This window comes from Vigna radiata, chromosome 8 (genome assembly GCF_000741045.1).
Source record: "Vigna radiata var. radiata cultivar VC1973A chromosome 8, Vradiata_ver6, whole genome shotgun sequence".
Taxonomy (NCBI): Eukaryota; Viridiplantae; Streptophyta; class Magnoliopsida; order Fabales; family Fabaceae; genus Vigna; species Vigna radiata.
In genome coordinates this window covers 35,869,141-35,882,893 of record NC_028358.1, presented here as the reverse complement: position 1 = coordinate 35,882,893, position 13,753 = coordinate 35,869,141, and the positions used below count along the sequence as shown (strand labels likewise).

The window sequence follows — 13,753 nt, the reverse complement described above, 5'->3', positions numbered from 1 at the left end:
CGTTGGCTATTCAGTGATTGGACATTAAATACATGACATTATACTTTGTTTTTGCACTAGTATAAGAAGCACATATCGTTGGTTTTTGTATGAAGGCTGGTTGTATAAAATTATGTTCAGGTTGTACAAAAAGTCCAACTATTACTCCCCACTTACGTTTCAGTGTTGACTTTTCAACTTATAATCCAGAACAATGACTAAATCGAAATAGTTTTTGTTGGGATATGGTCACTCTAATGATGTTTTTGGTAGATAGGGAGCACATATGATTGGTTTTTGTACGAAGGTTGGTTGTGTAAAATTATGTTCAAGTTGTACAAAATATCAATGGTGCTACCCATTCATTTGGTCACTACTCCCTACTTATGTTTCAGTGCTAGTTTTTCAATTTGTAATCCACGATCATTGACAACTCGGCAAGACAGCCGCAAGTGTTCAACTTCACTGAAAAACAATGAAACAGAAAGCAACAAACGAAATAAAACAAAACAATCTAGGTTAACATGCCGACACAGCTTGTAAAATAATAAACAAAAGAGCATAACTGTGACACTTGTATTGCATAAAAAAAAATTAAGTTATCATATCATTTTCCTTTCCAAGAATTCTTTATTAGAAAATTGATGTTTCTTTGCCAAACCTAACAAACTATTTCAAGCTAGTAAAATGATAAATTTGTAATAAGAAAATGATGAAATTATTAAACATATATTATATAAATAGTCTAAATCGAGAAAGAGAAATTGAGATAAATTAATGGGTTTGTTGGGAAGAGGCAATAAATATGGTGATTTTGAATTGGTAAAAGGGTGTAATAGTGGAAGAGAGAGCAAAGATTAGCGAACACATTGTAAGTGGCTTCATTCTCGTAGTGTCAGTTTCTTTATAATTTTTATGATTAAAATTATGATGTAAGAATTTATGACCCTTTGTGGTCTTCACTGAGTAAATTTTGTAGATTTGGAAAAGTAATTAATCAAAAGTAAGATGCATAGGTCTGCAAGCTGGAACAGGTTTTCTGATGACTACTTCAAACATGCGACGAGTGGTTCCTCTTCAGGACACAGATCATCTTATTCTATGTTCGATGGAACCCATTTGCCTACTTATGATCCCATTGCAGACTTGGCAAAGAAAGAGAGGGCACGTGTCAAACTTGCAGAAAATGCAGTTCATCTCATCCCTTTTGTTCTAATTGCTTGTGCCCTCATTCTTTGGCTCTTCTCAAATCCAGGTAAATCTTACCTCTTCTTTCTTCCTATTTCATTTCTCATCATCTTAATTTATTGGTTAAAACCATCTAGGCGTTCTTATTTTCGTAAGGTATTCCCAATTTAGTTTCCTTCTTTTAAACTTTCCCAATTGAGTTCTTATAAGTGCTAATTTCAAACAAATTAGCCCCAGCCGTTAAAATTCGTTAACGGTGTTAAAATTGTGCAGAGGTGGGTAGATGACGTGGTTAAAATTCTCCTTTTGAGGTGTTAAAATTGTGCAGAAGTATTAAAATTGTGTAGAGGTGTTCAAATTTTTCCCATTCTCCTCTGCACAATTTTAACACCTCTGCACAATTTTAACACCTTAAAAGGAGAATTTTAATCACTCATCTACCCACCTCTGCACAAGTTTAACACCGTTAACGAATTTTAACGACAGGAACTAATTTGTTTGAAATTAGCACTTATAAAGACTCAATTTGGAAGGTTTTAAATAAGGGGACAATACTTTACCAAAATAGGGACGCCTAAATGGTTTTAACCTAATTTCTTAAACGTATCTTCAATAAATTTTAATTAATAAAGAAAAACATATTCAAAATTGGCCCTAACAATTTTTTCAGCATATATAGCACTATTACACGACGATACTATTTGTGATAAATGTAGTATATGTTTTCTTTTGATTATATTTGTTATATTTTAAGAAAATAATATGGCATTTACTTCTTATTTATTTTTTACTAATAAGTCTTTTTCTTCTTTTTATTATTATTATTATTAACAGATGCAGGAGGTCTTGGAGATCCTCTTGGAGCAAGAATTGAAGGATTAAGTCTTGAAGGAGAAATTGAAAGCGATAGCGATGGAACTCAAATGGGTTTCTTACCTATTGTGAGTGCTGAAGAAGCTTCCACCAAAGATTTTGGTGCTGGAAAAGATTTAATAAATCCAAAGAATCTTTAGTTAATAATATAGTTTTAAGTTTATAACTTAGTCAATTTAACATGTATCCAAACCACTCACGTAATATTCTTTAATTCTTGCAATTATTTCCTAATGTTAATCAAAATAAACGCAAGTTTTTTTTTTTTTATTTTGTTACTTATAAACTTGCTATATATACATTGACAACATTATTGGGAATTAATCATCATGAAATGTAAAAAAAAGTGTTCTAGTTTGTAGTTATATATATTTATTTGCAATTAGACCCATATATTCCTTTTCGTAATTTCAAAAATACCTGTCTTTTTTTATGAAATTCAACATCAAGAAATTATAGACATGATGTATCATCTTCTACGGAATTTTATTTACTTGAGAATCTTTCTTTTTTCTTTTTTTATAGTAAAATGTCTTATATCAATTATAAATAAAACTAATTTATATATATTTATATATATACACGAATACAAACTTTTAATTTTATTTGTAGAATTAAATTAAGTTTAAAATTTTCAAAATTGAGATCAGAATATTAGGATTATGCTTGTTGAATATATTATTCTACTTACTATTTATCAGAAAGTTTATCGTTTTCAAATTTTATTCACTGAACCATTAAATTTCACTGAATTAAATCCTAACCTCACAATTGTGTAAAATAATCACTTAGAAACATTGAATTTTTGCTTTTTAAATCTTGATCTCCTCACGATTTATAAGATTCTTCAAATTCTTCTCTACTTTTATTTTCTTTAAAATATTTGTATATCAAGTTCATCGGAAACTTTTAAATATTAAAATAAAATATAATTAATTAGAAACCAATTCTAAAACTGACCAAAAAAAAGTCAAAATTACTTAAATAAAAGTAGTTAACTAATTCGTTCTATAATAATGCTTAGTTTTTCAGTAAAACTTATTCTCGTAATTTCATTCATTTTATTATTAATCTTAAATTTATTTATTTAACTTAAAAAATGCTTAATTCAGCGTCACTTACATCAACTAAGTAATTCTTGACTAAGCAAGGGAAAGCCAATTACTTCATCACCCACTTTTCTCACATTCGTTTTTTTTTTTTTAAGAAAAAAATTTCTTTAACAACTCTTTTTTGATAATTTTTTGATCATGTATACATGTCAGTTTGTGATTAGTCCGTTTCAAATATTTTTTTAAAATAAATTCAAACAGACCAATAAAATGATAACACGTTGTTGTTAAAAAATAATCGTTAAAATATCATTATCTGGTAAACCATCATATTTCATTCTTATCTACCTTAAAACAAAACATTAACTGAATATTCCACACTCCAAAAACTCTATAGACATAATGCATTAGTTTCAATCTTGTTACTCCAAAACTCTTTGACTTTTTTTTCTACCTTCTTGAGATTTTGTAGGTAATAAGATCCACACTGAGATAATTGGTTGTGACACGGTTGGAGTATTCATCGGTTACGAGATAGCAGCAGAAAACATGTTACAACAAGAGGGTGTTGGTGAAATCAGAAACGGATGTTGTTGCCAAATCAGTGTTCCCGATGGAGTGTATAGTTTTGCAATGCAAAGTTGGAGTATAAGCAACAACTCCACCGTACGTGACTTCAATCCTTGTAACTACGCGTTTACGGTTGCGGAAGGCTATTACAACTTCCAGACAGCAAATCTTAAGAGCCTCGAGAATCTGAGGTTGCCCTTGCTGCTTTATTGGGCTGTGGGAAATCAAACGTAACTCGAGAGATTGAAAGCTTAATAGATATATTTTTATGTAGTCCATGTTTTAAAGAATTTCTAGGTTCTATGATTTGCATAACCAGATTTTGGAACCACTTGAAGATGGACGATAGAACAACAAACACACATCACGATGAGTTGTAAGATTTCAGATTCACTTAGTATTAACCATACAGTACATCAAATTAAATAACTCAGCCAGCAGCTTATTTTAGCATCTTCATATATTTCTTCTTCATGCTCCCAACTAAACTTTTGTGTTTTAGAATTTTATAATTTAAAATAATTTTTTATTGTTTATTTTAAATTATATAATCTAAAATATAATTATATTCTAAATTATTTAGTTCAAAACATTTTTTTATTTTATATTTGAGAATACATAACCTGAAATATAAAAAATTTATATGATATATTGTACAATCTAAAATATAAAATTTTACAAGTACGTGGATCAAAATTATGGAGCCCTAACACAGCAGACTCAATTTAAAGAAGCTAGCCCGTAAAAGATTAAAAAGTACGATAATTACTTTTTTGCATCCTATCATTTTCTTCTTACACCCCATCACTTTTCTTATCTATTCTGGAATGTCGTTTTTGGAACACAATAAACAATTCTTGGAAAAAAAAATAAAAAATCATTCGCCTCCTCCTTTTGGGAGAAAACATTTTCCGGAAGTTTTGAGGGGGTGAGAGGTGAAATTTGAGTGGCTGCAGAAAGCTTTAACCGAAAAGTAATTTTCCTGTAGGTGGGCTGTAGTGGTTTAGAGGCCCAAAAATAAAAGTGAGCCAACTAATCAAATACGAGACGGCGTCTATTTTTCATGTAATTAGAATTCGAAATAAAAAACAATTTATTTTTACATTAAAAGGCTAAAATCATATTAAAAAAGATAAGGGACAAAATTGAACTATTTGTTGAAAAATATTTTTATCTATGGTGCATGTTATTTGAGCAACAATTCATATGATAATATATATTTTTATTTATTTTTTATTCATCTTTCATTACATGCCACAATTACAAAAGAAAAATTAACATAAATTATATCATGTAGTATATAATAATCTATGTTATTCAGTAGAAAACTTTTACCACCACAAGAAAAAAAAATCTCTCAAAGTGGTGCAATGGTTACACCAATAATTAGCAGAAAAATGTTGTCAGGAAGGTAGAAATCAATACAACAACTTTCCCAATAATATTTTGAGTATTCCACTCTGTTAAGTCTTAAATAAACACACCATAATCATATTTAAACAAATCAAACTAAGAAAATAAAAATTAAAAAAAGATAAATTTTGTTTAGTATTTCATTTTAAAATACTTTTTTACTCTAATTAATTTTCTTGACCACTTCTAAAAGCACTATTCCTAATATTAAAAGGTTTTGAATGAAAAAAATAAAAAATAAAGGGAGAAAAACATAATCTAATTGTACCATGACTTAGCTTGATGGCAGTTTAATATGGTTTAACCACTGTCAGCTACCACACAACCCCTTCTCTCCACACCAACTTAATGAAATGCACATTCCAAAGTTGCAACATAGAAGCAACTACTATTTTCTTCTTATTCTATTTTTTAAAATATTTTTCTTATATTTAATTTAGTCATTTTACTTGGTAGGTTATCAAACTCCAAGTATATATATATAAGAACCCTATTATGGTCCAAATAGTTAAAACTCCTTATCAACATGGAAAAGTTACTTTTGCTCTATTGTTCTCTCCTCTTTTGTTTTGCAACTATCACCTTCACATGCTCAGCCACTACTTACACTGTTGGAGATAGCTCTGGTTGGGACATTAGCACAAATCTTGATACATGGATTACTGATAAAAAGTTCAAAGTAGGAGATGTTCTTGGTAAGTACTTAACACTTCTTTATAAGCTTATATATAAAGATCATGTATTTGAATTATTTACACTAATACATCCTATATAATGGCTACATCATGATATTTTGATATACTGGTATATTCAACTTATGCAGATACTTCTTGTAGAGCTGAAATATTCACCAAGCTGATGACTTTATTTGATTTTTACAGTTTTTCAGTATTCATCAGGCCAAAGTGTAGAAGAGGTTACAAAAGAAAACTTTGAGACATGTAACACCAGCAATGTTTTGGCAACATATGGGAATGGTAACACAACAGTGCCATTGAGAAAAGGTGGAGACAGATATTTTGTAAGTGGAAACAAATTGTATTGTCTTGGAGGAATGAAACTTCATGTTCATGTTGAAGATGATGATGACAAATTAATTGCTCCAACTATAGCACCTAAGGCTGTGGCTGGATCTGATGAAAACACTGTCACACTTCCAAACTCTCCTTCATCAAAGAAAAGCACACATCTTTCAGCTGGAACTCTCAATCATTGTGCAAGGAATGCACTTCAGTTTGTTTATATTGCTGTTATGGTTGCTGCATATTTTAGCATATAAGGACTGTTACTAAAATTTCTCTTTTGAATGTTATTTTGTGATATTGATTGATGAAGAAAAAGGTCGAAGTTTTGCTTAGTTTGAAGCATACTTTGTACATGAACACGTTTGTTTGAGCATACTAAAAATATTCAAATTCATGTTGTTTTAACAACAGTACCATATTCATCCCTCATGAAAATGTTATGTCTAAGTTTTGAAAACCAAGAAGAAAAAGGGTAATCTATCTTCTCCTCGTGATATTATTTTTCTAAACCTTTTACGAATATTAACAAAATATTTTTTATGATATTATTTTTACATTCTTTTTCTTTATCACTCTAATATTTATATGCTTTTGCATGTAAGTTTATTTAAATCAATTATATACATAACAATATTTTACAATGTATTTAGTTAAATAACCATTATATAATAAAAAAAATAATAAGTGATTTTAAATTATCAAACTTTCATCAAGATTAAAAATAGTAAAATAATTATTTAATTTGATCTTTTTAATATATAATTAGTTTTAGGTTATTCATAAATTATAAAAAATATTCATGTACTGTCCTAATGAATTTAATTTTAAATAAGATAATCTATATATAGTAAGTATAATTATATATATATATATATATATATATATATATATATTATATATATATATCATCATTTTAAATTGAAAAGACGTAAAGACAAATATGATTAAGATAAAAGTAAATAAAAAATTTAAACAACAGAATCATATCCAAACTTTTTGAAACCCTATTTCTTAAGAAATAATGGCTATAAAAAACAAAAGTATTTAATTACAGGAATATATAGTATACATTAAAAATTAAAATGACTCTAAGAGAACCGAAAATAATATATATAAAGGGAAAGTAACAGTATCCTTCTTTTAATATATACTGTAAATGTTACAAGTGTACACTTACACAGACTAATATATATGTTGAGAATTAGAAAAAAATATTTTGATACATTTTTACACCCATTATTTTTATTATAAAAGTAGGTTAAATGAGTGTAAGTATGGGAACCTATTATTATCCTTCCTTCTCAATGTGAAGGTTTTGATTAGAGTAAAAAATATGTGAAGATATTGTTTTATTATTGTCTTAATTAAATAAGTAATATTTAAGATTAGGATGGTTTTACCTTTTTTATCCCAAAATAAGTAATTGCTTTGATATCATATCTCTCTAGTTGACAACTACAAAGAAGTAATTAATGAGATTTAAATGGTTATCTGTGGAAACACACATAACGATACTTTGCATTGATTAAATATTTATTAATTTATCATGACAAAGAGAAATCCCAATATTGTTAAAATTTATAATTTACTATTAACTCTTTTTTCTTTGTAAGTAATAGATAGTAGATAAATAGAAGATAATCATAGTACTGGAGCATTTTGTTTCTGGTACTACCAGCAGAACATCAGTGTACTACAACATTCGAATTGTACTAACACATATTTTTGAGTTCTATTTTGGTTTGCAAATTAAATAAAAGGTTGACCTTTATCCTAAAGCCTCACTCTTGCCACACGCCTCAGAAACCATGGCCTCATTGGGTTCTTCTTTCTTCACAAACTTTTGCTGTTCTATTTTCAATCTTAATTTCTGTTTTTTCATCTGCTAATTCGTGTTTGCTTTGCAGGGTTACAAAATGTGACTGCCATCAATCTTCTTTTCAAAGAGGTATATATTAATGCTTCTCATCACCAAAAATACTTCAAAAATCTGTTTAGTATATGTTATTAATGTACACTCTAATTCAGCTACTTCAACAAGATGTTAAAGTTATAGTAAATCTATCATCATCATATGTTCAGTTTCTGAAAACAAAAAATTTTGTAGTTTTTAGTTATGTTAATGTGTTTACTTCACATAAGATTCTAAAGTTTACCTTAAAATGCTTTTCTTTTTTTGTGTATGTTTGATTTAAGTCAGATCAACTCAAATCTACTTGAAATAGTAAATAATCAATAAAAAAATCATTTTAAATTTTACTTTTAACTTGTTTTTAGAATGAAAGTATTTCACCGTTGATCATATCGTTTTAAAATTGAGCACATGTTTACTTTTTTGCATGTATAGCTTTAAAAGATTACTCAGTGAAATAGTTATAGGGTTATTCTGACTGTGAGCTTATCAAAAAGTATAGAAAGTTTATTTCCAAAATAAATTACATAAATTTCAGAGATTAATTTATGAAATGCATTTGATGTGCTTAGGAAATAATAAGGTTTTGAGACATTTGGATGAGCTAAAAAGAATAGAGGGAAAATGGGAGTGAAACTGGCAAAGGGAGGGGTGGGAATAGTAGAAAACAGGGGAAGAAGGTTTTGGAAGAGTTTATGAGATTGGATAAGAAGAGAATTGTTGGAAAGAGAAGAAAAGGGGAGAAGGGGAGAGGGAAAAAGTATTTTTAGTATTTTAAAAATCATAAAAAAAAGGTTGGAAGTGTAAATAGAAGAAAAGGAGTGTAAATAGAACCATTCAGGCAATCTAAACAAAACCCAAGAAAGCATGGTATGGGTTGGGCTTGTTTATTGGCCCATTAACTTAATTTTTCCTCCTAATTTTTGGCAGTTTCTTTCAGAAATATCTTCCTGAACCCTCATAAATTCTTATCTAAAATATAAACTTTACATTTTAGAAGGTATATTTTAAAATTTATTTTCGATTTTATATTCTTGAGTGTATAATTCAGAATCCAATTTTCGAAATATAATTATTACATTTCAGATTATATAATTAATGTATTTTTTTTTGTTTTGTATTCTGTACAATCTAAAATACAGAAATTTATATTGTGTATTTTATGGAGTTACAAGAAGAAATGGCTTTTATCTTGAGGCATATCGTGTGTGTATTTCACGTATTGTATTTCATGTACTTTTTATTTAAGAAAGCATGTTGTACACTGCAGGGTCCAAAAGTCAATGCAAAGTTTGAACTGAAGCCGCCACCATATCCACTGGTAAAAAGACCTTAAGTTTGCATGCTTTACAAGTTAGAATTGCATTAGCTTTTATATTTTTCATATATTATTCTTTGAAACTTTGGTTAGTCTAATTTAATAAAGAAACTTTAAAAAATGAAAGGATTCATACAGAGGCATCTCAATATATGCATGGACTAAGTTACTTTGATTAGTTTTATATTCTGCTCATTATGTGGACTAAGTGATTTGACCCTATGCTATAATCTGATTAAACACACACATATAGATGATGATTCTCAAAATGACACAAGGCTCTTCTACTGGGAAAATTTAGTAACCACTTGATCCTATTTTGTAAAACATTGTGATAAATGAAATCTTTCAGAATGGTTTGGAGCCTGTGATGAGCCAGCAGACACTTGAGTTTCACTGGGGGAAGCACCACAGGACTTATGTGGAAAATCTGAAAAAACAAGTTGCTGGGACAGAGCTTGATGGGAAGACACTGGAAGAGATTATAGTCACTTCATACAATAAGGGTGACATTCTTCCAGCTTTCAACAATGCAGCACAGGCATGCATGCATTCTTGTAACCAGAATCTAGTACCATTCATGTTTCAAAACCATGTCTTTGTTGGAAATTAATCTTGTAATGCATACTGCAGGTATGGAACCATGACTTCTTCTGGGAGTGCATGAAACCAGGTGGAGGGGGAAAACCATCTGGGGAACTTCTAGAACTGATTGAAAGAGACTTTGGTTCATTTGAAAAATTCCTTGATGAGTTTAAGGCTGCTGCTGCAACACAATTCGGTTCAGGATGGGCCTGGCTTGCATGTGAGTTAAAATCATCCCTTTAGAATGAAATCATTTCTAAATATTACTTTACTACAGTTATTTTTAACTAATCAAAAAGCTTATTCCATGTTACTTTCTGATTATAAGCAAGTCACATTCACATACCCTTCTTGTTCATTCATTTTTGTTGATGAAATATAGATAGAGCAAGCAAACTTGATGGGGAAAATGCTGCAAATCCTCCTTCAGCTGATGAGGACAACAAGCTAGTGGTGATCAAGAGTCCCAATGCTGTGAATCCCCTTGTCTGGGGAGGTTATTATGTAAGTAGCAAGGACTAGTTATAATGTTATTGTTCATTATTCATTGTTCATTGTTTATCCTAAAATATGAATGATAGTTTGGTTTGATGAGGGTCATTTCCCTGATAAATTCTGATGTAATTTCATCTTAATTTCTTGCAGCCACTTCTTACCATTGATGTTTGGGAGGTATATATTAAGCAAATTAGCTTTCTGTTTCTTACTGATGAAACAACTTGCACACACAAGCTTTGTAACAGTCATCAATAACAAATTGCTAACTGTGTAATCTTTTTTCCCATTTTTGTGCAGCATGCTTACTACCTTGATTTTCAGGTGCTGTGTTGCTCAAACCATTTCATATATCTAAGAGAAAAACTACCAACATTCTGTTTCCAGTACATTCTTTCTATTGGCTGAAATTCACCTGAATCTCAGTGATTTAGACATAAGATATACCATTTTGGAAATGAGATCAAGTGAATTTTTCACCAACCAAAAAGAGTGTAAACAGTGTTGCTAGCATTTCTCATGCAATTATTAGTGAGAAATGTGTTCAACAGATAGATTTAACTATGATTTTTTGTCATCTTTCCAGAACCGGCGCCCTGATTATATATCAGTGTTCATGGATAAACTTGTTTCTTGGGATGCAGTGAGTTCTAGACTTGAGCAAGCTAAGGCTTTAAGTGCATGATGCTGACTTGGATGGTGTGATGTGCAATGGGTGAATTATTTCTATCTAGATAATGTAATATGCACATCCCTTGCACTTTAGATACATGTGGTATGAGGGTTAAATCTCTTCAGCCTGCAGATTATGTTCTATGATCAGAAATCTTGTTTATGGTTATCTTTCACTATGTAACAATAAGGTTGTTTATGCATAAGCAATCAGCAAAACAATATTCTATGATGTATAACTTTTTCTCATGACTTATATGGGACCTTATCTTCTTGTTTGATTTATAAATTCAGAAAAAAGAATGAAATTTAGGGAATCATAATTTTCCAGTTTCAAATATGTCATCTTCTTCAATATCAAATTATTTTTTTTCCTTTGTTAGAATTCCTCTCCCTCTTCCCCAAACCCAACAGTCCATTACATAAATAAAATACAATTTAATTTAGTTAAAGCATAATGCAAAACGGCTACTGTAATGAATCCTTATTGGTCAATCTTGGTGTTACAGTGTTGTATATATCAATATTGCAGTAATATGTTAAGGAGACAGAGTGTTGGTATATTTTACCTTGTATTCAAGCTTTCAAGCACAGAAGAATAAGGTTATATATTGGCTTCTGTGTTATTCTTTTGCCTATAAATCTATGCGAGAGAGAAATACAGTTGAATATTTCTTCAAAATTACAATCAGCACAGTTTTCAACGTTGACTATATGTTTTATAAACAGCCTTTGAACTAAACCTATGATTTGTTCAGAAGCAAAATATTCTAGCATAACTTAAAATTCTGTCTCTATTTGGCCATGAACAAAGGGTATTCAGGAGTATACTTCAATACATCTCTATAGATCATTACAGGAAAATATTACCTGATGATCCAGTGTGGTATTTAAACTGCATCATGTAGAATGAAGTAATGAGTTTAACGCTGAAGTTGTGGTACAAATGAGAAACATAATTGAGATAAAACAAGGGCTATTATATATGTATGCTTCCAAAGTAGAAAAAAAAAAAAAAAAAAAAAAAAAAAAAAAAAAAAAAAAAAAAAAAAAAGTGGTCATGAATTAGAGACCAAAAGTTCATCCCAAATGCTGTCCATGTCTAAGGAGGGCATTCTACTTAACTGAACAGTTTCCATATCTGATATCTCATGGTGTATACTTTTGCTTTTCTCAGTATTATCAAACTGCCACTCTTTCATGGTTGAATTCTTGTCATTTGTACTTTTCAATTTGCCATTCTCATCAGTGTGCTTGTTGCTTAAGCCTGCTGGTGAGTCAGTAGGCTTCCTGTGAGAAGAAACACCTTGAGATATTGCTTGTAGTTTTGCTTCCACAAGTGCTGCAGTGGTTCCATTCAGAGAATTGGCCTGGATTACATGCTTGAGATCTGGGAAGTTCAACTGTGCATATTCTCCTCTCAGTATGTATGCTGCTGTGTCATATGCAATGGCAGCATCTTCAGCTGTGTCAAAAGTCCCTAGCCAAACCCTTGTCCTGTTTCTTGGTAATCTAATCTCAGCAACCCATTTCCCCCAGTGTCTCTGCCTCACACCTTTAAACAGCTTGCCTCTTCCACCATACTTCATAGGCTGAGTCCTAGTGCTACTCAACCAATTCTCGTTGAAAGACTTCAGATTCTTGTTCGTTTTGTGTGCATCACTACCTGCTTGATGCTGGTTTTGCCCAAAGTGAGGAACTTGATAGGTGGGGTTAGAAGTTACAGACATGACTTCACCACTTTTCATATTTGATGATGATGATGAGTACACCATGGAGGGTTCCTGCAAAACCAAAGTCAAGTTTGGAAAATTGGGTGGGGCAGAAGAAGAGGCCAAGGAAGCAACAGGCTCATCAAAACATGGTGCCATAGTCAATGGTGGGAGAGTTTCCAAAAGATTTAGAGGAATGGAGCTGTTTTTTGTGTCTGAGGCTGGGAAGATAGAATTGGATTGGTTTTTCTCTCTAACATTTTTTATGTCTTGAGGGCCATTGTATTTTGCAGGGATATGGCTAATCCATGTGGCTAAAGGTACCTCTTCTTTCATTGAAGTAGAATTTGAACATGAAAGAAGATGTTGAGATGATGTTATTGATGAGTTTGCCCCACTTCTTAACACATGAAGATGGTTATAGGAAGTGAGAGAGTGAGAACCCCCTATCATTGCATTGTCCAAAAACTTTGATCCTGTTGCCATTTCCTGCAAACAAGTTGAAAATTTCTTTTCAGTGAAGATTTCCTTCTTTGGAAATGTACCCTTCATATAGATCCTTCAGACAGTAAATCTGAGATAGAACACTGACAGATAGAAATGATTAAAATCCATGCACTCCACTAAATACATTTCCTGAGGACTAAGGCACACCTCACATTGGCAGGTATCAGTTAAGGCTTATTATTATAAACAATAAAAGTAACCTACTTTTTTTCATTAGGAATATGTTGTGGCTTCAATCAGGTGTATTTCTTTATGGGGATTTCATTTTTTACTTACAATTTATTGTTGCATTATATAACCTGCTTTTCCTTCACAACCAATAGGAATCAGACAGCTCAAGCTTTTTGGATCAGCTGTCATACAGGGTGCAAAGTATTGAGAATTGACATTCGTTTGATGACAACAGCTTCCTTAATTTAAGACCTTCATGTTCATTGTTTGTCATTATATCT

The 13,753-nt window shown here is 30.7% G+C and overlaps 3 protein-coding genes across 3 annotated transcripts; 2 read left to right on the top strand and 1 right to left on the bottom strand.

Moving 5' to 3' along the window:
- Positions 1–5,597: 5,597 nt before the first annotated feature.
- Positions 5,598–6,516, top strand: LOC106771723 (stellacyanin). The gene is made up of 2 exons (XM_014657727.2): positions 5,598–5,770; positions 5,957–6,516. The coding sequence occupies exons 1-2, from the start codon at positions 5,602–5,604 to the stop codon at positions 6,352–6,354; spliced, it is 567 nt and encodes a 188-aa protein (XP_014513213.1). The 5' UTR covers positions 5,598–5,601; the 3' UTR covers positions 6,355–6,516.
- Positions 6,517–7,834: 1,318 nt separating this feature from the next.
- On the top strand, positions 7,835–11,371 carry LOC106770881 (superoxide dismutase [Fe], chloroplastic). The gene is made up of 9 exons (XM_014656720.2): positions 7,835–7,921; positions 8,008–8,048; positions 9,283–9,333; positions 9,683–9,871; positions 9,964–10,135; positions 10,298–10,419; positions 10,561–10,587; positions 10,711–10,734; positions 10,997–11,371. Exons 1-9 carry the CDS (start codon positions 7,909–7,911, stop codon positions 11,093–11,095), a joined length of 738 nt encoding a protein of 245 aa, XP_014512206.1. The 5' UTR covers positions 7,835–7,908; the 3' UTR covers positions 11,096–11,371.
- Positions 11,372–12,117: 746 nt separating this feature from the next.
- LOC106771677 (ethylene-responsive transcription factor ERF062) lies at positions 12,118–13,453 on the bottom strand. The gene has a single exon (XM_014657680.2). The coding sequence runs from the start codon at positions 13,344–13,346 to the stop codon at positions 12,141–12,143; it is 1,206 nt and encodes a 401-aa protein (XP_014513166.2). The 5' UTR covers positions 13,347–13,453; the 3' UTR covers positions 12,118–12,140.
- Positions 13,454–13,753: the final 300 nt, after the last annotated feature.